General features: G+C 33.9%; 2 protein-coding genes across 2 annotated transcripts; both read right to left on the bottom strand.

Moving 5' to 3' along the window:
• Positions 1–1,555: 1,555 nt before the first annotated feature.
• On the bottom strand, positions 1,556–16,611 carry LOC115952948 (DNA gyrase subunit B, chloroplastic/mitochondrial-like). The gene is made up of 21 exons (XM_031070320.1): positions 16,388–16,611; positions 15,800–15,944; positions 15,477–15,557; positions 15,247–15,360; positions 14,584–14,640; positions 12,465–12,566; positions 11,640–11,790; positions 11,440–11,516; positions 11,150–11,260; positions 9,933–10,003; positions 9,443–9,584; positions 8,315–8,413; positions 8,063–8,191; positions 7,811–7,925; positions 5,001–5,068; positions 4,287–4,400; positions 3,767–3,883; positions 3,589–3,642; positions 3,397–3,502; positions 2,535–2,665; positions 1,556–2,113 (listed from the first exon to the last, which is right to left on the bottom strand). Exons 1-21 carry the CDS (start codon positions 16,534–16,536, stop codon positions 2,045–2,047), a joined length of 2,202 nt encoding a protein of 733 aa, XP_030926180.1. The 5' UTR covers positions 16,537–16,611; the 3' UTR covers positions 1,556–2,044.
• A 1,857-nt stretch (positions 16,612–18,468) lies between these two features.
• Positions 18,469–25,551, bottom strand: LOC115953115 (microtubule-associated protein 70-2-like). Its single transcript, XM_031070621.1, has 11 exons — positions 25,123–25,551; positions 23,529–23,614; positions 22,157–22,222; positions 21,885–22,055; positions 21,553–21,723; positions 21,283–21,438; positions 21,030–21,176; positions 20,352–20,423; positions 19,726–20,262; positions 19,445–19,632; positions 18,469–18,749 (listed from the first exon to the last, which is right to left on the bottom strand). Exons 1-11 carry the CDS (start codon positions 25,364–25,366, stop codon positions 18,731–18,733), a joined length of 1,857 nt encoding a protein of 618 aa, XP_030926481.1. The 5' UTR covers positions 25,367–25,551; the 3' UTR covers positions 18,469–18,730.
• Between the last annotated feature and the right edge of the window lie 768 nt (positions 25,552–26,319).

The raw sequence follows: 26,319 nt of genomic DNA, 5'->3' as shown, positions 1-26,319 counted from the left end.
ATCTAATTAAATTTAATATCATAGTTATATTAACCTATGCAATAAAACTAGTGCTATTGTTTTCAAGGACAATTAAATTTAACTATGTGATTTATTAGTCAATACAACCTTATAGTTAATTTAAATTAGAAAATCTATCGTAAAAACTTTTTTTTAGGAAGGTACAACACTCGAATAAATCTATATAAGTTTTATCATTTTTTTAACTATTATACAACACCCAAGGAGCAAATAAGATATAAGCCAAATCCTAATTGCCCATGATATAAGTATAAATGTAACAACTTATGCCGTCTGGAACTATGGATTTTGCTCCATATATCCCTTTTGAGAAATTTTAATAATTACAAATTTTATCATAAAAATTATTGTAAATTTATCATTCATGTGGTTGTATGCCATATGTACTCATTGATTGTGCATTGCGCGCACTAAATTCATATGTTACGGATAATATCACTTTATGCTATTTCATTATTGGTCCGACCCAATAAGAGATTCTTAGCTCATATTTTTCAGACTTAACTTGCGGCAGAGCACAATAAAAAAAAAAAAAAATTATATAATTTTGCCCAAAAACGACCAACATTAATTTGTATATAATTATGTAAATTTATAAGTTTGCTACAGTAACTTTATAAATTTACACTAATATTATTCATTTTATATTTAGTTTTTTTTTTTTTTCTTTACATATCCTAAGAATGGAGGAAGAAATTAGATAGTGGTTTTTATGGGCCAAAAAGAAAAACAATTACGAAATTCAAAAAAAAAAAAAATTGATATTTTAATAAAATGTAGTGTAAAATAGGATAATCTGATTTATGATGTTTTAGAAAATGAGTATGTAAAATTTAAAAAAAAAAGTTTTTATGCTAAAATTGAAAGTTTTTCACGAGCTGATCTGAATGCTCAACAGCCTCAACCTCCTATTGAAGTTATTAGGTCACGTGAGGCGTTGCCAATGAAACAACTGTAATTGCTGAGGTTTGATGCAAGATGTCAGTGTAGTAATGACTGCTATCGAACAATTATCAAACATTATCATCTTGTAACTTTCTGTTCCAAAAATTCCTACTACACGGCCACCCCTGAGGTCATTTTGTTACAAATCAAATAGAAGGAAATCAAAGAGAAACGGATAATACGCATTAGGGTACATTACATTTTGGCAATAGGGCTGTCAATTTTAATTTTTCTATTTAGTCCCTCAAGATTCTATTCAAACGTTAGGATTGACATTGGCAAAATTGAAATTTTAGAAATCAAATCAACAATAGCCCTTGGCAAAGCTTAAAAGGGAAACATTATATATTGTGGAAGTGTGTAAAAAACCAAAAATTAACTGTAACTTGTAAATCAAAATCCTTCAAGAAAGCCCATGAATTCAAGCTCAGCATGGTGTAAAATTCCCAATTGCCTACACTGGATGTGAACTAGAAAACTGTCGTGTGGGTCAAAAAGCTTCAATTTTTTAGTAGGATGGCATGCTAAATAGAAACAGAGTCACACAACTTTATATTAAACTAAAACAAAATCTATCTTGCCAGAAAAATATGTAAAAGACAATACATTAGCCACGAGAATATTTCATAAATTTTATAAAGTATCTGGAGAACAGCCAAAAGTATTAGCAAGTAGGGTGAAGCAGTGCATATACACCAACTGTACACTCTAGATGATCAAGGGTGGATTGAATATTTTGGTAACATTGGAGCTCATATTCTCATGTCAAATAATACAACTTCAAAGAAAAACCATGATATGGTAACAACACTACAACATTACTTGTATACTATGTCAAAATCTGCACCTATCTACCATCCTAAATTTTCCTACCACACCCAAAAGAATACAATTCCATGCATTTTAACCCAAGGCTCAGGAAAACGGGATGCCTTTGGACATGGTGTCAATCACAATGAATAAGAAGATGCAGCAATGAAGCTCCTGCACTACCACTACATAACTCTAAACAAGTTTTCACTTTTCACTTATCTGTCTTGTGGGCTGTATACATAATGCTTGTACACTTAAGGCACCCTTAAATATCTAACTGGTTAAGGTTAATCATGCTTGCAGAATTCTGTATGAGCTCCTTCCGAAAATCCACCTAAGATTGAACAAGAACCATTAGCTTCTGCAGAAATATCACAAGACAGAATTCTGGAATATTACAAATAATGACAATTGCCAGGAAACAGTAATATTACTCCATCATCTGGCATTGCAGTTGAGAAACTTAACATAAGACCTAGAAAGTATAAGGTGATACAAAATCGAAAGTCATGTAATTTTTTCAAAAATAACATTATAATTTGTGCATAAGATGACAGAATTCAATTCCTTCAGTTTTTTTTTTTTATTTGAGAGAGAGAATCATACAATCCCCCAACTACAAAAGGTGAAAACACCATCTCAACTTAATTTATTAAAATAATAAAAATTGTAAGCAGCTAGCCAATTAGCCAAGAGCTCACTTTATCATAAGACAACTAAAACGCCCCCATATTCATGAATCATGATCTACTTACCCGGGAACCCATAAGGGAGGAAAAGACAACATTTGCTTCAGCGGCATCTTCAACCACTAATTGCTTTAGCAACCTTTGCTCTGGATCCATTGTTGTTTCCCACAATTGTGTAGGCATCATCTCTCCTAGGCCTGCATTGCATGCATATAGATATTATGGTATATATAACTCAAACCAACTAGAAACCTGATTTTTTTTTTTTATTGTAAGTTATGCACCCATGGGTCTTGCACCCACGACCTTACCCTCTATCCCATTAATAAAGAAGGATGAAGTGCCATTTGAGGTATAGCTCATTGCTACCATGAATTAAATAGTTAGCTGACTCCCACTCATAGAACAAACTATATGGAAAGCCAACAAGTAGAAACTTAAGAATAACGTTTGTCATCACTTAAATTCCCCGCAGCACAGAGCATGACAAAAAAGAGGGCTTGCAAACTCATAAATATGTCACACATAGAATTTACCATGGCAGATTGCAGAGATATCAGAGCATAACCATTACACAATTCATACAGTATTTTGCACAGCCAATTTGTTTGTTTAGTATCCATTTTTGGCTGTCCCAAAATACTTGGCCAGTTTTAAAAGTAAGTGGTCTTTAATTTATTGACTTCCCAATATCCCAAGCCCTTTATTTTATCCAGGTTTAAATTCTTGAAAGTTTATAAGGGCAATTTTGAAAACTTATATATCTTTCTCTAAGAGACAAAGCATTAAATGATGTTCCCTTAAAAAGTTGGATTTTGTATACCAGACAAACAAAATGGAGCATAAAGAGTACGTATGTGTGTGCCTGAGTGTGTGAGAATAAGACCTCCCAATGCATTCATCACAACAAAATTGGTTTTTATCTTACCTTTAAACCTCTGAATGTTGTATGATGCATTTGAAGGGAAAGAACTCTGAAGCTTTCTAAGTTCAGCATCATCATAGCAGTAGTATGCTTGCTTTCCCCTTTCAACCTGCTCATTTCAGAATAATACAACAGCAACTTAACTTCATTATTCAAAATAGATGCTCCCTGGTTACATTATAGCCAAAGGCAAACCTTGTAAAGTGGTGGAACACCAACATATATGCAACCTTCATCAAATAGGGCTCTCTGCAAACAATAAATACTGCATCAAGTTCCTATTTTAGATTGAATTCATTCGGCATTTGGAGTAGGGTTTTTTTCCCTTAGTTTTCATAGAATGAATTTGCAGACAATTAGTTCCATTTTCTACCTGATATCTAAAGAAAAATGTCAGCAACAATGTCCGGATGTGAGCACCATCTACATCAGCATCTGTTAAGATGATAATCTTGTGATATCGTAGAGCCTCCTTTTTAAAGTCCTCCCCCTGAAACGGAAAAAAGAAATTATACACAAACATACACGCATATATATACACAATGAATGGCTAAGCAATTAACTTTTTTTTTTAACACTGTTCAGCTGATCCTTAAAGGAGAGAGTTTTTGAATTCTCTTCTTTTCCAGATTTTGGTTTGTAGAGGACAGAATAAAAGAAAGTGAGGATTATATTGACATATTTTCCTCTCAAGCCCAACAAAATTTTCTCTTCAGTATAGAGAGACCTAGGGTAAGAAAGATACTAAAATCTCCTCTTTATTTTCTCTCCATTTTCTTTTCTCTTTGTATTTCTCTTCTTTTAGTCCACTTGATTTTCTATAATGACATGTGAACTAAACAAAGTATTAACGAAAAGATGTAAGAACAAAGAAAAGAAAATAAAGATATAACCTTTACTCCAAGTCCAAGACCAAGAATGAGATTTTGAATCTCTTCATTTTTGTACATAGCTGCCTCGTCCTTTCTTTCAATGTTCAATATCTTACCCCTCAGAGGGAGAATAGCCTGCACCAACATTTTTGTGATATTATCAGAAAATTATTATCAAGATGCCAGTCAAACACCTTCTTTTCTTTTTTTATATATAAATAAAAGATTTTGTTGCCAAGAAACCTATCTCATGAACAATTTTAAAAGCATGAGATAGCCATTCAAACACTTTCTATTTGTCCCCAACATTGGGAAAAGGGTGATGATATGAAAAAAAGTGGCAGTTTAGAGGTGCCATAGATGGTACAGGTGGGAACTGGCAACGCAATTGTAGAGCAGCTGTATTGGTAGAAATAAGCTGTGTTGGCAGTAATACTGAGGAGGAATGGAAATGCTTGCTTTCCAGGAAATTAAAGTTTGCTTCCACTATAACCATTTCCTTTCAGCTTCTTAGCATTAACAGAGATTAAAATTGCAATCTGTAGGAACTTAAACAAACTTAATTGTGACATTATTATTTGCCTTTACTAGGAAAAGAATATGAACTTTTTTTTGATAAGTAGGAAAAGAATATGAACTTTCCTAGCAATTGTTCTTGACAAGCTTGCACAATTTCTAGTAGATTGAGACATATCAATATTGCCAAACTACCAACTGGGAGAAGCTAAACTTTACCTGAAAGCGCCTATCACGACCTTGTTTTGCACTTCCACCAGCTGAATCTCCTTCAACTATAAAGATCTCTGCAAGAGTACAATAACCAATATCAAATTTTAAATGCTCAAACTAATCGTGTGAAAATGTTCCTTATGCTCTTAACATAAATTGAGGCCAAAAGAGACTAGAGAAATCCAAGTTTAGGAATTGGTTATCAACTTTTAACTCAACTATTACAACCACCACTCTCATAAATAAATACATCCAATTGGTTTTGTCAAACCAAGGCAATAAATAAAAATTTCTCCATTTCGCTGAATTAGATGATGGAGTTAAAGCATCCTAGCAACAACACAAATAACTGCTTGAGTCATTTCTGCTATCAAAGGAGCGATCCAATTATAAATAATAAAAAATGGTACCATTCTTGAATACCAAGTAGCGATCAAAATGAACTCAATGGTAAGAATTGACCACTAGACTATGATAATAATAGATAAGAATCGAAATCTTAATCTTGTTCTTATAAATAGGCTTAGTAAAGTTCAATACAATAGTTAGACGCGTCATGAATTTTACACGTATTGTAAGGTAATATACAACTTACATATAAATATCAAAATCATTGTGAAAAGCTTTATAGGATCTTGAACTTATATACTCATTATTGAATCTAAGGTTAGGAAATATGGTACAAACTCGTTACAGAAGATTTCTTGAACTATAATGCCCAGGATGTGGAGCTTCTCTACCATGGGATACATGGTGAAATTTCAAACCTAAGATTTTTTTTTATTTTTAATAAGTAAATTTTATTGAATGAAAACAAAACAAAAAAAAAAAAACAAAACAAAAAAAAAAAACAAAAAAAAAACAAAACAAAAACAAACAAACAAACAAACATAAAAAGAAGAAGAGGTGCCTCCAAGTACACAGCTTGTGTACTAGAGGTGCATCATAACTCAGTTAAAAATACAACAATCAAGAAAATCCAGCAAATTAGAGAAAGAATTAAGGAGCCATTGAATCATTCACAGATACACTGATTAAATTTTTTCTTTTCAGGGAGAAGTAAAATGGCTGTGAGATAAGGTGCATACAAGTTTACATGTACTAGTAAAATAGAACAATAAACATGCATTTATGCATATATAGTATACCACAATTGTTAGTATTGGACACTACGTATCCCATAGAATTCAAATCAGTAAAACGTGTTGAATTGTATTTGTGTAATGGGGAGGCTCATGTATCCAATGATTCGCGTCTGTGTATGGTGGGAAAATCAAAATTGTAATGAATCAATGTATGGGTTTGTATTGTTCTGTACCTGAACTTGTGCTGAATCTTTGAGAAAGAAGGCAAGGTGCCAGGGAGGTTGTAAACAATCTGCTGAAGGATGATGTCAAACTGAGTGATACAGAATCCATTTGAAAAGTAGTAGTACAATTACTTGTTTCTGGCCTAAAGCATTGGGGTGGCTTATGGGACAGTCACAGAGAGAAAGATAGAGAGAGAGAGAGCCAGAAAGGTTGGTCTTGAAAGGGCTCTGTTTAAAGGAGGCAATGGTGAGGTTTGAGGTTTCTGTGTCTTCTTCATTGCAGAAAAAGGGGATGAGAGAGAAAGGGAAGAGGAGCTCAATTTCGGGGTAATAAGTGGCTGCCTTTATAGATGACACATTTGATGCTGAGGACCATGTGTTGTGATGAGCTTTATAGGAGGATGATGCATTGCAAATTTATCACTAGATATGAAGTATGAACTGTGTTGTTATGTATGTTGGTTCACATGGGGCTCCCTTTTCCTTTGTTCCATTTCAATTGTATAGTTTTCCCATTAAAATATTAGGAACTATATAATTATTGAAACAATATGTTCAGAAAAAGAATTATCAAAATAAGTCATGCTATCATCTTTAAGTAAAATTAATTTGAATACGTATATTTTTATTTGTCTTATGTAATGATATGTAAATATTATTGCACAAATGACTACAATTATTTCCCAATATATATGTAAAGAACTCTAATTTTTTTTATAAAAAATTTAAAAAGTGTTGATGTATCTTATGATTCACATACAATATGACAACATTGACAAGAAATACCAAAAAAATATGACATTGATCACAAAACAATTTGCGTTTTGACAACTATGGTAGATACAATTTACTAATACATTAAAGTTTTCCAGCATGCAAATGCATCAAAATTTGAAACCTAACATCAACTTATAAAAGATTAAGTAGGAACATCAATTCTTTTTCTTTATTATTAAGAAATATATAATGAAAATAAAAAGGCAAAATGCAGCTTTCTATAGAGATAGAGAGAGCAAGAAAAAAGACATAACAAACCAATGTGTTTGCACAACTGTATGGAAGAAAATAAAATGGAATAAATGTAGATATTTGATAAGTTCAACTTCTAAAAAGAAATTAAAGAGCAGGAAAAAAAGAAATAATGATGGAGGTACAAACACAGTTTTCTGATAAGAACAAACAGCAGAAAATGAAGGAAAAAAAAAAAAAGACGCTGTAAAAAAATTCTACAGAAGCAAATATATAATTAGCATGTAAATAGCCAACAAGTTACATCATAAAAGAGAGTTAGAGTAAGGGAAAAGAAAGCCCGAATAGATGGAGCAAAGAGGAATCATGAAACATTGTGGATATGAAGTTCAGATCAGAAGATTCAGAAGTAAATAAAGACATCACGTCATAGGAACTTATCAAGTAATAAACTTCTCATTAGAATACACATCTACATAATGTTGCTGAAATTAAAAACAAGAGAGAGCTCTCACAAGAAAAAAAAAACAAAACATACCTGCCTCTTCAGGATTTGTGGATGAGCAATCAGCTAGTTTTCCAGGAAGAGATGATGATCTCAGTACACTCTTTTGTCTCACCAATTCCCTTGCCCTCTTTGCTGCCAGAGCTGCCTAAAAAGGGAAACAATAGATAAGAGGGAAAGGTCTGAATTTTAAGATATGTAGATGGTGGACATACTAAGCAAGAGCGTTTTGACTAGCAAAATCGCTACTGAATCAAAGTAGTGTTTTGAGCCACAACAAGATACCTTGAGAGCATTTAAAGACTTGGAAAGGATTAAATCAAGTATATCTGGATGTAACTCCAAGTATTCAGTAAGATATTCTTGAACAGATTGATCAACCACTTTTCGCACCTCCGGATTTCCCAACCTAGTCTTTTGGCAACAGACAGAAAAACCAGTACAATAAGATAACAGCAATTATGGAACTGCGTTTGAGCAACTGTGTGAGCAAAAGAAATCAGTTCTCAATTTCGAATATTATAAAACAGGCAATACCTTTGTTTGTCCTTCAAACTCTGGATTTGGAACCTTGACTGAGACAACACATGTTAATCCCTCCCTCACATGTTCACCACTTAAAGTAATGTCCTTATCCTGGAATAATACAGATGAAACTTTACAATATTGAAATTTGAGCTAGTTTCATTTTACTTTCTACTCATGTTTAATGTATGGCTCACAAGAATCAATGGAAGGCAGTAAAATCTTAAAATCACATATTCCTGAGACTTGCCTAGGAGGCATTCACTTTTCTTTTTCTTTTTTTTTGATAGGTAACGAAAAAATTTTATTAAGAAAAAAATAGCCAACCCTAGTACATTGGGGATGTACTATGGGGACATTCACTTCTTAAATAATACAAGCAGAACAGCCTGTTTCTATAGGTAACTACAACTCACAACCGTACAGCAGAACTTTGGTAACTTGTTCTCTGGTGAAAAACTCAACCATTTTTTGTTTTTCTGTTTCTTTAAACACCATGAAGAGAAACTTAAGACATTTAGAAGATGGAAGGCAGGACAAAACCTTTAGAAGCTCATAATGGAAACATATCATGCGGTCCTTCAAGCATACAGCTAGACATGCAGACGCATCTGATTTACCCTTGTACTTACTTTCACAATAAGATGAATCTAAAGCCATGGTAAAATTGTCTGACCTGACATTTGTAGCAGAAATTATAGTTACCCAACTCCTCAATGGGTCCATTTTAGATGGGGCCATACTCATTTCATTCACCCACACCCCCCCCCCTCCCAAAAAAAAAGGCTGTGATAGCTAAGTTTCATACTCATCTGAAACCAACCCCCTTCCCCTTACAGTCCATCCAAAAAAGAAATGAAAGAATCATTGCCTTGGAACCAGTAGGAGTTGGATGAAGAAGGGAATATCCACCAAAAAGATACATAAGTTATTTGTGATCTTTTTAATTTTAGATCATAATTTATTGTCTTTTTCAGTTTTTTTTTTTTTTTTTTTCCTTGTTGCCTTTTGTGCTTCAAATTGATTTTATTACTAATCAAAGACCTCTCCCACCCTAAAATCCCAGGAAAAAAAAAGTAACAATCAGAGTTTGTTGGTATGGTTGGAGAAACCCCTTGAAAAATGGAAGAAAAAATGCACCTTGATAGATTTTGACTTCTTCCCAAGGCTATTCAGAGTTCTTGTTAAAGCAGCCTTTGTACCATCTATATGGGTGCCGCCATCAACCGTACGTATGCTGTTAGCATATCCCAGCATTGTATCTGAATATGCATCTGAACACCTAGTAGAGAATAAATGAATTAATAATCAAATCATTAAATACAAGAAATGATCATCAATAATTTGCATAATGTTATCCCAATAATTTGAGAATTGATGTCCTTGACATATGATACATCCCCTAATTTTGACAACACAATGTTAATCCCAACTCACAGAGTGATGCAAGCACCAATAGGAAAGGTACAGATCCATCACTTTATAAAGGATAAAAAATTGTTTTAACAACACCCCTATTCCCACCAAAAAATGAAAGTTGATAGAAATTGTATCTTTTCTCTTTGTATTCCATATCAGATGAAGAAGGAAAATTTAAACATGCGCAGGAACAGGGGATTAAATGATTTACCATTGGAGAGCTACATCAATTGAAATGCCCTCTTTTTCTTTTCTGAAACCCACGACATCATGAAGCGGTTTCTAAATCAAAGAATCATCAGTCTACCAACTTCAAAAAAAGATGCAAATGCCAAGAAGCCCATAGATGGTCAAATATCACAAGAATCATAATATAAAAAATAAAATAAAATAAAATATCAGATCATCCTATTCATCACAGGGTTTGTGACCTAGTGGTATCCAGCTGTCTCATTAAGAATGAGCTAGGTTCAATTTTTTAGACCCACTGGTAGAGTAACATTACATTATGGAATATGGATATAGAATGTTCATGCAAACGCAAATATGAATGCACACTAAGATAAATCATATTTAAATTATGCCGAGTATAGAAATTAGAATTTAGTAGTGTCAACTGAAATCTTTTTTGATAAGTAATAAGATATATTGATACCAAAAATGAAGCACCCTAGAACACAGGGAGTGAACAAGGGGACAGCAAATCAAATACAAAAATTGCAAGAATCTAGGAAATCAATAAAAGAAGGGAATGACTGGTTTTGCAAAGCAAACAACCAATCCAATAAAGTTCAAAAAAAGAAAAGCTTGAGGTCCAGAATAAATCTCTCAATATCTTCAAAACAACGACTATTTCTCTCCCTCCAAAGACACCACATTAAGCCATGAGGAACAATGGACCATATAAAACCATTTCGATGACGACCAAAGCTGCCTTGCCAACACCCTAACAGCCCCAAAACAGTATGCGGCATAACCCAAGATACTCCAAATAAACCCAAAACCATAGACCATAGATCCATAGCAATGGAACAGTGAAGGAAGAGATGGTCAACCGATTCACCATTACTCTTGCACATGTAGCACCAATCCAAAATCCACACATTTTTTCGTAAGTTATCAATCGTCAAGCATTTCCCTAAGACAGCAGTCCATACAAAGAAAGCTACTCTAGAGGGATTGCTGGTATTCTTACACCATCCACTTCACTCATTTGAAAGCCTCCATGCATTACTAGTCATATAAAAAGATACACAAATGCTGCTATACATGATATAAATACTTACAAAGGAACATGTACGTGTGCATGTGTGTGTATAAAGAGGTTCATAACAGATCTCAAACCAATATGAATCCTACATCCAAGTGGAACAGAACAACTACAGATGCACTACAAAAAAAGTGAAGATGGTTAAAGGTCAAGCATACCTTATCAGTATTTAGCCATGTCACATATTCAATCAATCCCCCAGCGTAGAAGTACTCATTATACTGGTTCTTGTCCGGATCACTATCCTCTTTTTTCAGAGCAATAGTAAGCTGCAAAGGTCAAGTCACAGGAGATTGTAAACTGTGAAATACAAAGAATCAGAGAAATTTCATATTGCCACCAGCATGCCACATGAAGAACATAACTTTCCATGAATAATTATTAAAAATCCATGAGTTATCATATGTGAGGAAACATCAATTCACCTAATCAAAAGCTATGATTCTACCTTAGGATTGAGAAAAGCTAGCTCCCTAATTCGTCCAGCTATTGTGTTGTAGTCAAACTGAATAGCGGTAGTGAAAACTGCATGCCCAGAATCAAACAAAGCATATACATTAATCATTGTGACTACCAATATATAAAGTGGTATAATTCATAATCCAAAAACCATAAAATGTATATGAGGTTTGGAGGGTCATAGAAGACCTTCTTTGTCAGGCCAAAATCTGATTCGTGTTCCTTGATGATCTTTCAATTCAGGGGGAAGAATTTGACTTAATAAAGTTGTCACAGGGTTCCCGCGAGCATATTTTTGCTCATATTCCATTCCATCACGCCAAATGGTAACTTCTAGTGCCTGTGAAGTAAGACATCACAATTGAGTCTTCCATACAATGATAGCCAGCGCTGGAAACCTCAAATATAGACAATGCAAGACATAACAAGTGACAAAAACTCAATTAAGGAAAAACTAATCTATATCAAGGTGTTATAATGTGATTTCCCCTCTGCATCCATAGTGCGAAGCAAGAACTGCAAACCCCAAACATAGACAATGCAAGTGAAGAAAAATCAATTACAGGAAAATCCTCAAATGTTCATTATTACCATGATGATATGTCAAGATGTTATAATATGATTGCCATCTAACTCCCTTTTAGTTTGAACCTTTTTTTCCTGATGTGTTACATATGCATTACGAAGTATAATTCATACATACATTAAAGTAAAAACCAATCCTTATGTAAAAAAATAATAATAATAAATAAAAACCCATAAAGGTTATATTCCTGAGTAAAGTTAAACCACCTTAATGGAAATGCAGTAATTAGTATAGAACCCACCCACCTCCCCCCCCCCCCCCGGTGCAAAAAAATTTATAATACATATAAAAGATATTTCACAACTTGATCCATAGCCATAAAGGAATTAACAGTCCTCAAAAAATCTTATAAGTAGATACAAATGTAGATACTTTATGATCATAGGAGAAAAGTAGCAAAAAGAAGTGATAAGAGAGACAATGCAGACCTCAGACAAGGCATTAACAACAGACAAACCCACACCATGCAAACCGCCTGACACAGAATATCCACTACTGGAGCCACCAAATTTACCACCCGCATGTAATACCTGCAAATTTTGATAAGTATGAATATTTATCAATATAAGCAGAATTGTTATAAATAATAATAATAAGAAGAAGAAGAAGAAGAAGAAGAATTTCCCACAAGAAACAAGGGTCAAACTATTTTTTTTTATCAGTAAATAAAAAATTTATTGAAAAAATGAGAAAAACAGGAGAAGCAAATTCATTGGTACACAGGATGCATACAAGGAAAGCAAATGTCTACCCAAAATTACATAAATCTACAAAATCTAAAACAGAGGGTATGTCAAGACTGATCAAAGCAGTCCTCCATTCAAACAAGGACAGAAGAAAAATGCGCTTCAACGCAATGATAGAACAAATGAGAAAAACAGGAGAAGCAAATTCATTGGTACACAGGATGCGTACAAGGAAAGCAAATGTCTACCCAAAATTACATAAATCTACAAAATCTAAAACAGAGGGTATGTCAAGACTGATCAAAGCAGTCCTCCATTCAAACAAGGACAGAAGAAAAATGCGCTTCAACTCAATGATAGAACACTCCTCCCCTTCAAAAATTCCGTTGTTCTGTTCTTGCCAGATGTTCCACATATTAAACTACGGATAACATCCTAAACAGATGCCAAACTATGTTGCCCAACACCTCTAAACAAACAAGCAAGCAACTCAATCACTTGTTTAGGCATAACCCAGGAAATACCAAACAAGCTAAATACAAAGGACCATAACTCAGAGGCAAAAGGACAATAAATGAGCAGGTTGTCCACCAATTCCCAATCATTTTTACACAAAATACCTGTTAACAACTCAAACATTTCTCTTCCTCAAATTATCCAAAGTTAGAATCCTCCCCTTCGCCACTGTTCAAGTGAAAAAAGCTAACTTAGCAGGAGCTTTCACCTTCCAAATACTTTTCCAGGGGAGGGGGTGATTACTTCTATCAGATAAAATTGAATAGAATGACCACATTTCAAAAGAACCACTCCAGGCAGTTACCCATACAACTTTATCTTCCTCTTTCCCATCCACCTTAGAATAATAAAGAAGAGCAAAGTAAGATTCCAAACTTACCAGTTCCCAATCTTGTATCGGTCTAACAAAAAGCACATCCCAGTGCGCAATCCCATTAAGCCAACACAAATACTCTGCTACAAACACATCCTTATTTATTGCTATGCAATACAACATCGGAAAAGCTTCCTTGAGAGATAATTCTCCTCACCATAAATCGTCCTAAAAACATATTCGAAGACCCCTTCCCACCTCAAATTTGATATTTTGAGAAAACTTTTCCCAACTACCTCTTATGTACTTCCATAAAGAAACCCCATAGGGTTCATTTGTAGCTCCAGAACACCAACCACCCCCCATCACTGCCATATTTGTTAGCTATTACAGTTCTCCACATAGCATTTGTCTCCATAGCAAAATGCCAAAACCATTTTCCCAATAAAGCAGTGTTAAAATTAGTGAAACTTCTAATCCCCAAACCACCCGATTGTATTGGCTGATGTAGACTTCCAGTTAACAAGGTGCATTTAAATTTCATCACCCAAACCAAATACTTTTTTTTGGACAAGCCACATATCAAAACACTATAATTCAAAGTTCACTTATACGCATTGAATTTATTCATCTCCTTGAAAGTCTGACATAGTAGGTTAGTTTTAAGAAATGTAGATACAAAGAGAACCTTTTAATTTACCAAGCATGTCTTGTTGGCCAGAAAACCACCTTTCTTTTGTGCATAGTAAAAATAATGCCAATTAACATATAATTTAGTGCAAGTGGTGGAAATAGAGTGCTCCATGGACAATGAGGAATTTGGATTTTACAATTTGCTTGACCAATCACCCAAACATAGTTTGAGAAGCTAGATGATACCATGGAAAGGTATACCAACAATAAGCACATCAAACTATATATTCAGGAATGCAGGGAACCATAAATCTTCATTTATTTTAAGTGGTAGACAAATGATGATTCTAACCTAAAAAAAAAAGTTCTAATGAAAATTGTCAATATATGCAATAATACCGTCAACACAGTCTCCAGGGAAGATTTCTTGGTAACTGGGTGCAAGTCAGTAGGAATCTGCATTGTACAAGTCAAATAAGAAAACAAGTGAACTTAGTAACAAAACATATTAAAATCTAGCATAAATAGGTCATATTTCTTAAGCATATTATTGGAAAGCCTAAATTAATATAAAAATATATCATATTCCCCTGCTCCTCCTGTAAATCTATTCCTGGTTTAGGACTACTGGTTCTTAACATTCCAGAGTGAACAATATGATAGTTCTTACTTCTTGGTGCTTTAGTGTACTCCACACTGTACAATTTCTGCAGGCATCAAGATGCGTATAAATGTATAAAACATACCATTGTTTATAAAAGCATGTCATGACAAAATGTTCCAACCTTAATAAATTTTTTTTTCATGAAAATTTCTTTAACACAAAATGCTCTGAATTTTGTACAGCATCATAACAAATCAAGAAACAAATTCAGCAATGTGCAGCAGGAGATGTGTAGACTCTTGACATAAGCTAGCCCAAAAATCTTAAAAGCAAATGCTCAAACTGATATTGGTCAAAGTTATGTCCAAGTAGAAAACAAGCCCAACAAACACAATGCACATAAAATACTACAGCCAGATATATATATCCAGACTGAAAAAAATGAATATAAACCATACCCCACGACCATTGTCAGTAATGCTCACAGAACCGTCAGCATGCAAGACAACATCTATTTTAGAAGCAAATCCAGCCTGAGCCTCATCCACAGCATTATCCAATATTTCATAAACCTAAACGAGCACAACCAATGAACAAGAAAACTATTATATTTTTTTTTAGGGGCTCTGATGAAGTCAGCAAAATGATAGTACTAATTCTACAAAAACCAAAGTGAGGAAGATTATACCAAATGGTGCAAACCACGAAGTCCCGTGCTTCCAATATACATTCCCGGCCTTTTCCTAACAGGGTCTAAGCCTTGCAGTACCTATTTCATCAAGAAAACCAGTATAAGCCCAAACCCAGAACTTTCTCAACCTGAAAAGTTAAAACCCCCTCAAAGCCGATATTCAAATAAAACCATTTCCAACAATAAGAAGCACCTTCCAATACAATCAATGTCAGATACAGTAACAGCATAATTCATTATAACAATTTCTACATTACTGATATAAGTGTACAATGTTTAGTATAAGCAAATTTAGAATTCAATAACAACTAAAACTACACCTGAATTTGATCAGAACCATAAGCTTTTGAACTGGCACTTCCTTGTAGAGCCTCGGTGGTGCTCGTCGACATGAAAGCCCTCGGAGACACCGCATTTCGAGTTGAAAGACACGAAACCCTTTTCAATGGAGAATTCACCCTGACACTACAAAAAAAACACAGAATTGTCATCAAGACAAAACAAACACCATCTAAAACCACCCAAAAACCCCCATTTGGCTTCAACTCTACTTTACTGAAAACGAAAAAAAAATAATCCTTTTTTCAGAAACAGAAAGAACAGAAAACATTAAAACTCCGTTTGGTTGCTAAGAAAATGTCCTCGTAACACTCAGACGAAAAGAACCCAAAAATTAAAAATTTTAAAAATAAAAATTAAAAATTAAAAATTAAAAAAAAAAAAAGCAAAATTATGTTTTTAACTCAAACTGAGACTAAGTTCTTCACTCCTCCTTAAAAACCCACTTAAAAAATTCAAATCTTTATCACATTCAAGAAAGTTTTCTCTCATTTTCCTTTGTTTTCCATGGAACCAAACAGAAACTAAGCAAAAAGAGAGAGAGAGAAAAAAGACAGAGAGAAGTATACCTGGATGGCTTGAAGATAAGAGATGGACGAGAGAAAGAGAGAGGATATGAACAAGAAGAATGGAGAGAAGAGGAAGCCAGGAAGCGAGAGGCCATGAAACGAAGTGAGAGGAGATAAGAGGAAGAAGAAGGCCTAAGAAGAAGCGCCATGACAATCTCAGTTTTCTTTTCTTTTGGTTTTTAACATCAAATGTTAAAAAGTGATAAAATGGAGGGCTTTTTTTTGAGGTTTTGTTGAGAGCTTTGCAGAATTTTGACAAACATAACTTAAAACCCTATTGGGCCTTTCTTAAAAGTTACATTTTGAAATTTAAACCCCTGTAAAGGCCCAGAATTTATTATTATTTTATAATTCAATGATTGGGGATGGTGTAGTTAAATTATGGATGTCTCCGTTGAAACGAGAGATACCAATCAATTGAACTATAACACTCTTTTTTCTTTTTCATTTTTAAAGAGTTGCTAACATTTTTTATAGGGTGCATCTAATTTGGATTAACTTGATGTAATCGAATTTTTCAGTTTTGAAGACCAAAATTTTGGGTCACTGTCAATGTTACATATCAAAAATGCAAACCCAGTTTCGAAGCCCATTTTTAGATATAATAACAAAATTTTGAATCTTAATCTGCTTATCCATGTGAAGGCCCCATTGGCTATTATCATACATGAGTTTGGATAGTCAAATATAATCATTTTGTACTTTAAATTTATGTTTAGTTAACAAAATAAAAGCAGTAATGCTACAGTCTACAGATAACTTCTTTCACACAAAAAAAAAAAAAAAAAAAAAAAAAAATCACAATTGCTAAGTTGGTTGACTATGAGTGATGAAGAAATAGTTATAAATCCTTACTCACAATCGACGAATTCAACAATCGTTAAATTTATTGTTGGTAGTATTACTAAAATAAAGAAGATTACTTCAAAACCACCGTAACCAAAAATTTGGGCCACTATGAAAGTAGCGTATCGAAACCTCATATGAAATTCTAAAACTCTACAAGACCTTCACTCATCTCTTACTTGGTTTATTGTCCCCTTCTCCCCAAAGCTAAAAGCTGCTCTTAGTTCTATTTTTTGTGGGAAATTTTCTTTTTGTTCCTAGGGACGTTAATTTTTGTCCCATAATTTAACCCGCTAGACTATTAGTTATAACTGGAATGGACCCATGGATGTTTTTTTTTTTTTTTTTTTTAGAATCGAATGGACCCATGGATGTTAAGTTTTTGCTAAAAGGGGAACAAATTGCAAAATGAAAGAAAAACAAACACCTTCTATTAAATTCATAATATTTATTAAATCGTTTTAATAAAAGTGGGAGATAAAATTATCAAATTTTTCCTATTTCCCACATACCTCAAGATTAAAAATGTTTTTTCTATTTAAAAAAAATGATGAGTTTAGATGAAAAATAAACGTTTCTCTTTCTCATTCACATACTCCTCTTTTTCACTTTTTTTTTTATTTTATTTTTTATAGTTTTATTAAACAAAAACAAAAATTTATCTATCCCTTTTCTATTTTCTATCTTTTTTCCCCTTTTTTATAATCCTCTCACTTTTCCATCATAGTTTTTTTATCTTTACACTTTTCTATCTTAACAGAAACGTTACGTGAAAATGAAAAAGCTCACATCCCAAATTGAAATGTCAAGGTGGTTGTCAATTGTCAATCACATGAAATCATGAACGTAACCAGTAAATGGTATTGGGACAGAAGCAAAGCAGAACTTGGCTGCACACAATGGCCATGAAAGCATTAAAATCAAGAACATGGCGTTAATCTGTATCAATCCAAACGAACAACCCGGAAATTCAACATTTGAATGGAGGTAGTCAAGTTGGCAGTAGTCTCTTGTAAAGGCATATATTTACTTTAAGGCAAAGCAAGACCGTCCAAGTTTTTACCATTTTTCAAACAACCCATCAATTATTTGCCAAAATTTTTAAAAGCACACTATCCCGAAAACTGTACTGATAAGTGATAAGATCTTCCATACCTATACAGTTGTAAATAGTGATTTTATAGTAGTTTCAAGGTTCCTTTGAAGGAGGTAGTTTTATCTTAAGGGATTTCATGGCGCCCTTAACTTGATGATATATCTTTGGTAATAACATTAGTACACAAGTGTACAGCAAATATACATGACAAGACGATTTCCTGGAAAACCTAGAGTCAGTTCTTTACAAATCGACTACCTGACTGAGACAGTTTAAATATATGAAGAGGGAAGACAAAAAACCAAGACAAAACCATATACTTATATAGACCGGAGAGAGGATAAATTAAAGAGATGCCTTTGTCTGGTCAATTACATAGGACCTGCAGCAATTTCAGTTGCCTATGGGTTCCGTGCATTCCTGAAATATGAAGCAAAATTATTACTGGTTAAGAGAAATGACTGTATTTTTATATACTGCAAATGCTTGGATGTTGAACAAATTTGTAATAATCTCCATGATACAAAAATAGCCTTGCTAAAATTATCGACCATAAACCTTTACCACAGCCATGGATGTGTGACAAAAAAACAATGTAACCGCATCCCCAAAGCAGAAGCAGGAGACATGGAAAGAAGATATGGCCATATAGAGCTAATATAACAAATGATAAAAAAAATTTTAATTAACCACATTACATAGATTAACGTCTACAAGACACATTTCCTATTCCTCGCCATGCCATAAAGAAAATCAGTGATACCATAAAAGTTGCTTAAATTCATAATACCATAAAAGTTCTCACATTGCCCATATTTGTATTTTACTTCATTTGTAGATTTTGAAGTGTCTTGCTGTGCGTGTGAAATATTCATCTTCATTGGATCTTTTGGTAGTAGAATCGTGCGCTCACCTGTACTAAGTGCTTTATTTAAAGTTACCATACGTAATATATTTTGTTTATAAGCAATATATTAATAAAGCATAAAAAGGGGCACAACCCTATCACACGAGACCCCCAAGAGAAACACCTAGAAAGAAAATGTAGCCTCTGATATTTAGAAGATCAATAAAGTCACTACAGATTTACTTTTACACAAAGTAAAGAACTTTACCTTGCAGAAGTCAAATGTGAACTATTTACAGCCCCCCTAGGAGTACTTATACGCCGCATCCTCTGATCATGATCCTTGCTGACACGTATAGCAGCAACTTCCTTTTCCTTAGCAGCAACTTCTCTTCGCATCTTTTTAGCTTCAACTTCCATTGCTTTGTTCAATGTATCAACCTTTTTTGCCAACATCTGCTTAATTTCACATTAGAAGAAATAGATTAGATTAAGAGCATAAATGGGGGTCAGAACAGGCTGCAAAATCAGATCAGCATGAAGTCCAACCTCAATTGCATCATCCTTGTCCTTGAGTGTCTGATCTCTCTCATTGCAAGCTTTTCTCAGAGATACAACCTCTTTTTGTAGCATATCATACAGCATTCCAGAAACATAATCTTCATGTTCTGGTTTGGTGTTTCCAATTGGAGTTCCATTTGCACTCTCCATGTGAGTACCATTTGTTTCACTAATTAGGTCATGATCACAGGTATTGGTGGGCACATTATCTTTCCCACTTGCATCTGGTATCAGCTTACCTCTATCCAGTGATCTACTACCACCATCAAATGATCTATTCGAGATATTACCATGCTTTAATAATGTGCTAGCACTGTTTGATCTGAGAAGCCCATATTGTGAATTTGAAGTTCTCTTTGATAGGTACCCATTGGAGGATGACTTTGAGAAATTCTCTGCTCCACCAAGAGATTGACGCCTTGAAGATCCATTGCTTATGGTTCTCCCTTCTGAGGCAATGCGAGAGTTACCATTAGACGTTTTAAGCCTTTCCTCCAAAACCTTGAATCGCAATTGGTATTTTTCCTACAAAATCAAGTAATAAATGAACAATCAAGAAATGAATATTCAGCAAGTAACAAAAGCAGGGAATGAAGTTATATAAGCTTACACACTTTAAGCTGCGCTTCTGCCTTTGCGGTGCGCTCAGCTACTGCCAGTTTATCACGAAGCTGTTGCATTTCTCCCTAAAAATATACGTAAAACTATATTTAGTCTTCACAATACCTTATAATTTATTGCACTTCAAAACAGCAATATTCAGCTTTCCATAGCAACTATGTATTTTGAAACACTACTCCATTTTGTGTTTTATTAAAGCAAAATTTATGACTCTGTTTCACATGGTCTAACCATATGTCACCCAGTCTTATTCTGACATCAACCTGTGTAACATCCTGGTTTCTATTTTATAGTTGGCAATAAAAATCAAAATTAAAAATAACAGACAAGGATAGATTGTTGTATGCCTCTTTCTTCCATGCATTATGAAAGAATCCTAGCTCACTTACAGTAATTAGATGATAAACCCAGCACACTACAAGAAGACTAGGTTTTGATGTTAGTTCAAACACTTCCTATTCCGGGATTATTTTATCAATCAATCAATGTATCAATAAACATATTAATTGAGTACAAACTAACAGCAGAACCAAGTGTTTCAAGAATATCCGTAGCAGAAACATCCATTAGAGAGTGACTTCCAGCAATAATACTTGCTCAGTATTCAGGGTATTCTTTGAAGAAATGAACTTTGAAGAAAATGATAAAGAGGCATTGAATGGGTAACATGCCTGAAAAAATTTTCTTTCCTCAAGCCATTGCTTAACAGGCATCACTTTGTCATTGGCATCTTTCCACTCATTTGCAACTACAGTGGCAACACGATTTGCAGTAACCTTCGCACGAGCTACTTCCCGTTCTAAAGTTTTTCTCTCCTCCTATTCAAGCTTGAAGATTAGAAGCAATTTGGAGCATTTCTAACACATTCAAAAGGACTACCAGTTGTTTTGTAGAACTGAAAATTCCAAGGGTAACAGTCATTACATTCATCTCTTGCACTTTTCGTTGATAATCACGCACAGCATTAGCAGCAGCACCACCAGCCAAAACAGCCTCCTCAAGCTCACGAACAGTTTGGGTTAGCTTTTCAACCTCTGCAACCTTCTGCCGATGCATTTTGTCCATGATTTTGTTCTCCTCCTGATTAGTGACAAGACATTTCAAACCAAACTATGTCACTCATTGATACCTCTAAGCACATGCCTTCATTTGCATGGACATCATGAAGGAAGAAATTTTGAATGAGAGGAAAACCTGGCATATTTCAATTTGCTTCATTAGCTCCTGGTTTTTGTTTTGCAGATCATCAACCAAGGATGCTTTAGCCAAAGCAATCTGAACAGTTCTCTCAGCCTCAAGAAGAGCAGCCTCTTTGGATTTAGTAAGCCGATCAAGTGCTCTATTGTCATCCTGCAACTTTGCTACCTAAATACCAAAACATCATGCAGAGGTAGAAAAGTTTACTGCATTACTCTTTGAGGTTGATCTATATGAATGGGTGACACTTAACAGTTCTAAGTACAACAGTATGACCACAAACAACAAAAAGAAGTCACAAAATTTCAAGGTTAAAATATAAATAATACCTCCAACCTGGCCAGTTTAAGCTCTGCCTCCAGCGGTGTAATAATGGCCTCAATGGGAGGCATTTCATCATCTTTCTGTGCAGCATGGACCCTTCGAAGTGTAGCTTCAGCTGCAAATTGTGCAGCCAAAGCAGCTTTTTTCTCATCATTTATCTTCTTGATCTCAAGGTTCTGAAGATAATAACATTCTCATGGTTGTGAGAACAAAAATGACTTCCTATTTTGGTTATAAAAAATAGTTACTCCAATTAAGCAACAATGAAAAATAGTACCTTGCTCTCCAAAAGAGCTTCAGTCACTTTAAGTTTTTCATCCAATTTATTTAGCTCATCTGTCAACTGAAATTGTAACCCAGAGAGAATAATCAGAATCCTCTCTTTATTAGCAGAATTAAATATCATCCAATACATTGCTTTCTCTGTTGACTATTAATAATCTTTCGATAGTGATAAAAAAAATGTTAAAATATTTTAATATTGTTCATATAGAGACAATAAGATTTGTATATTAATGACAATAGAAATTTTACAATTATTCTGGTCGTATAAAGGCCAGCTAGTCCATTTTGCAAAGGCCTTTTCTTTTAGTTTTTTAGCTTATTTTCTTTTGTAAGCTTTATAAAGCCTCATTTTTGCTAGGTACAACTATGCTTTAACAAATTTCAGCAAATAAGCAAATAAACTTTCAGCAAAAAGCTATACCCAAATGCACTCTAAAATTCATGCCAGAAGTAAGAAAAGTTTTAGTTCTATGTTTCTCTATTTTCTATGAAGATGACTTGACTTTCTATTATGCTTCTTCTTTCTAGAGTTTTCTTTTTCTTTTCTTTTTTTTTTTTTTTTGGGGGGGGGGGGGGGGGCGGCGGTGGTGGTGGTGGTGGGAGGGTGGGGAACCTTGAATGCTACCTTTGGGACAAAATACCATTAATATGGCTACAATACATGGGCCATGGATGAAATAGGTGAAAAAAATTAGGATGTTTATTTTTAAGGAAATTTTAATGAGGATTTGAAGTCACATAATGGAGATATCAAAATATAATTGATGTCCGCATGGATCAACTAGAGGATGTGACAAGGTCATACAAAAACCCTGAAATATTAAACCTTAACAATAATCCTTCTACGATGTGAAAATTGAACTATAATGCGCATGTAATTATGATGTTTTACGATAAATAAATAGAAAAAAAAAACCATCACAAAATATTTATTGATTTTAATAACTTATATTTATCATATATGATATAACATAAACTAAAAAAATAGATTAATCCCGTTTTAAGAATATAAAAAAATAATAATAATAGTAACTAAAGTGGACAGAATTGAAGCATCAAACAATTATAACCTCTTCTTTTTTGCAAGGAAATGTCAATTTACAGGCATTTCCATTTTAGGCACTTAGATCTTATTATATGTGATAACATGTAATACATATAAATATTGATAAGATAGTCTTATTATATTTCCATTGCACTGAAATTATGTATAGTAAAACAATGTTGAGATAACAATCTGGCCTTCATTGTCATTATATTTGTGTTATTATTAAAGCTGTATGATTAAAGAAAGAATATAAACACATTCTTTCTTCTCATATGCATCTTCAGGTTGACATTAGTTCATATTACTATAGTAGCACCTCTTCAACTGCCTTCTCTTTAAGGCGCTCCGAATTCTTCAGAGACTTGATTTCTGCAAGCGCATCTCCCAATTCCCGATCTTTATCTGTAAATGCAGTCAAATCCTACAGTTTATTCAATAATATGCTCAATATTATAAAGAACTACAAGCATAAATATTAATTCCAAGGGTTAGCACAAAGATCACTAGTTGTAGCCCAGACAATTTAGAAGCACGAAAAGCTTAACAACAATGCCTAAGTGGAACAAATTTGGCTCATAACAACAGCCATCAAAAAGTGAAAACAGTTTAAGAACTCAACAGAATTCTACCCAAGTTCAACCAACCATTGTTCTTAGTTAACATGTACATGCAAGCTCCAAATAACACATGAATGCTCTTTAGTAGGTAGAAAGCGAGGTTGAAATTTGAAAGGAAATAGTTCGCTTAACTCCTTAGCTATGGATTAGTTCTTACACTTTGTTGATAAGTGAAGAAAAAAAGTCCTTTTTCATTTAAGCTGCGTTCATTATACAAGAATTTAGAATGAGAATTGTATTCCCAAGAATTTGTGAAGATTGGGTTGTATAGTTGACAAAACTCTCAAGAACTACAATTCCCATAAAAAGTGAGAATTCCAACTCTCACCTTTCAGGTAGGAAATTTCAACTCATATACCTCGCATTTGTGACAATATAATTTTACACTTTTTTTCCTTTTCTATAACTAACTAAATAAAGTTAAGTTTTAACAAAAAACCAAGTTCATTATTTCACCCAAATAAGAACCTTATCATCATTCAAGGGCATTTGGGCATTTGGGGCATTTGGGTCACATTATAGTTACCAAACAAGTATGTATAAGTATAATATTATTTTAAACAATTAATATATATATATATATATATATATATTGTAAAATTAAAGTATTTTATAAAATACAATATAAACTCAAATTATAAGCATATTTTAGCAACAGAAACATCAACCCTTATTAATTCTAAAATTCTTGTGAGTTTAAACTGTCAAGAATTTATAATTGAACTGGCTCTTAAACAGTATTTCACCGTTGAATATAACTGGCATAACTATAAAACATCAATTGAGTTAACTTTGAAAAATAAAATAAAATTTTGGGTAGCCAAATCATGTCATTCCAATAATCTCTGGTTAACAACATTTCTTTTTTACCACAATTCCATATTTTTGTGAAAACACACACACATACACACACACACAAAAAAATATATCTGTATGTTAACTTTAATTAAATTTGTCAGAACAATTTAACGCATTTATCAATAAAAATCACAAATGCATTTTTTTTTTTTTTACTTAATCATGCCAATAATAACGAATAAAAATGAAAATTATAAACAAATATTACACAATTCGGAAAAAAAAAAAAAAAATCTCTAATTTTGGACAGAATATTACTTAAAAAGAAAAATGTTCGTTTCACTATTTCAATGGAAATCATTTACTTTAGTAAAAAAAATCAATTTTCCACCATTAATTAAGCTCGAGGACAATACTACTAATGCGCGCATTCTAAAATTTTCTCGGGAAAACACTCTCTCAGGAAACAAACAAACAGAAAGTGAGAATGCGAACCTCGGAGATCATTCTCCAGGCGGTTGAGTTCAACGCGGACGGGATCGGAGCCGTGCAAGAGAGTGATGATCTCATCGACCTCGGAGCCGGCTCTGGTTATGACTCCTCCTCCTCCGCCGCCGCCGCCGCTGGCTACGGCGGCATTACTAGGCTTCCTGGTCCGAGCCTTCAACGAAGCCGATGACGTCAGCCTCGGAGCCGGCTCGGGTTCACCGTTGCTGCTGACGTGGACGATCGACGACATCAGAGATCCAGTGCTCCCGTGCTCATTCAACAGTTCCTTGAAAGAAAGAAAGAAAGAAATGGAGAGATACAGAGAGAGAGAGAAGTTTGGGGGATTTGGTATTTGTTTGTTTTTGGAGTATATATAGGGGTTGGATTAAGAGGGGGGTTTAGGCGGGTTTAAATTTTGCTACAGTGAGACAGTGAGAGTGAGAGTGAGAGAGTGAGAGTTTGATTAGATAGTCATAAATTGGATTAGGATTATTTATTTACTTTTAGTTAGAAAGCTGTTTTGAACGTGATGTGAGAGAAGTTTCATCCTCTGTTTCGCCTCTCTACTATTGCTAAATGCACCCGCACTTCTTTTCCATTTGATTCTCATATGCTTTATATAATTAATTTTGTTAAAGAGTCTCATTAGTCATTCCAAATTATTTAGATAAATATTTACATTTGGAACTTAAGTTTCTAAAATTCGAGTTTCAATGCAAAGAACTCAACTTTCTTAAACTTTTGTTTCTTAAAAAAAAAAAAAAAAAATTGAATGGGAACTTAAAAACATCTCAACTCAAGTTTTTTTTGCATGAATTAATTATCTCTTGCATCAAACATATGTATATATAACTTTTGTGATGATATAATTATGAGAAATGTTATGTCCACAATACTTTCTGTAAGGACTCAATTTGTAACGACCCCAAGCTAGTATTGGGTTCGCACGTTTAAGGCCCAAACAATAAAATTTGTAGAGCGTGAGCTGAAAGGTTAGGTCTTGATCACCGGACAGTGATTTGTCAAGGTGTTTATGGTGGACGCACAAAGGTGAACTAAGTGTATCCATGGACCTTGTCCATTGAGCTTAATGTTCTTATTCAACCTTTTACTTTCTGGGAACCATGGTTTCACCCTCTTTTTGGCGCATAAACCCTTACATTATATAACCCTTCTCAGTTGATCCCGACCTTCCATCTGTTG

Source organism: Quercus lobata, chromosome 7, assembly GCF_001633185.2.
Source record: "Quercus lobata isolate SW786 chromosome 7, ValleyOak3.0 Primary Assembly, whole genome shotgun sequence".
In the NCBI taxonomy this organism is placed as follows: domain Eukaryota; kingdom Viridiplantae; phylum Streptophyta; class Magnoliopsida; order Fagales; family Fagaceae; genus Quercus; species Quercus lobata.
Note: the sequence above shows the minus strand (reverse complement) of the source record. Positions and strands in the feature narration are given on the sequence as shown.

Bases quoted from the DNA above. Each gene is read 5' to 3' on its own strand.
- LOC115952948 (XM_031070320.1), bottom strand. From the start codon at position 16,536: ATGGCGCTTCTTCTTAGGCCTTCTTCTTCCTCTTATCTCCTCTCACTT. The intron at 8,192-8,314 runs GTATTGCCTGTT...TGTTGCCAAAAG, and splicing joins AGTTTGAAGGACAAACAAAG to ACTAGGTTGGGAAATCCGGA. The intron at 4,401-5,000 runs GTAAAGTTTAGC...ATGTTGGTGCAG, and splicing joins GTCGTGATAGGCGCTTTCAG to GCTATTCTCCCTCTGAGGGG.
- LOC115953115 (XM_031070621.1), bottom strand. From the start codon at position 25,366: ATGTCGTCGATCGTCCACGTCAGCAGCAACGGTGAACCCGAGCCGGCT. The intron at 20,263-20,351 runs GTGTGTAAGCTT...TTGATTTTGTAG, and splicing joins AGGCAGAAGCGCAGCTTAAA to GAAAAATACCAATTGCGATT. The intron at 19,633-19,725 runs GTTGGACTTCAT...GAAATTAAGCAG, and splicing joins ACAAGGATGATGCAATTGAG to ATGTTGGCAAAAAAGGTTGA.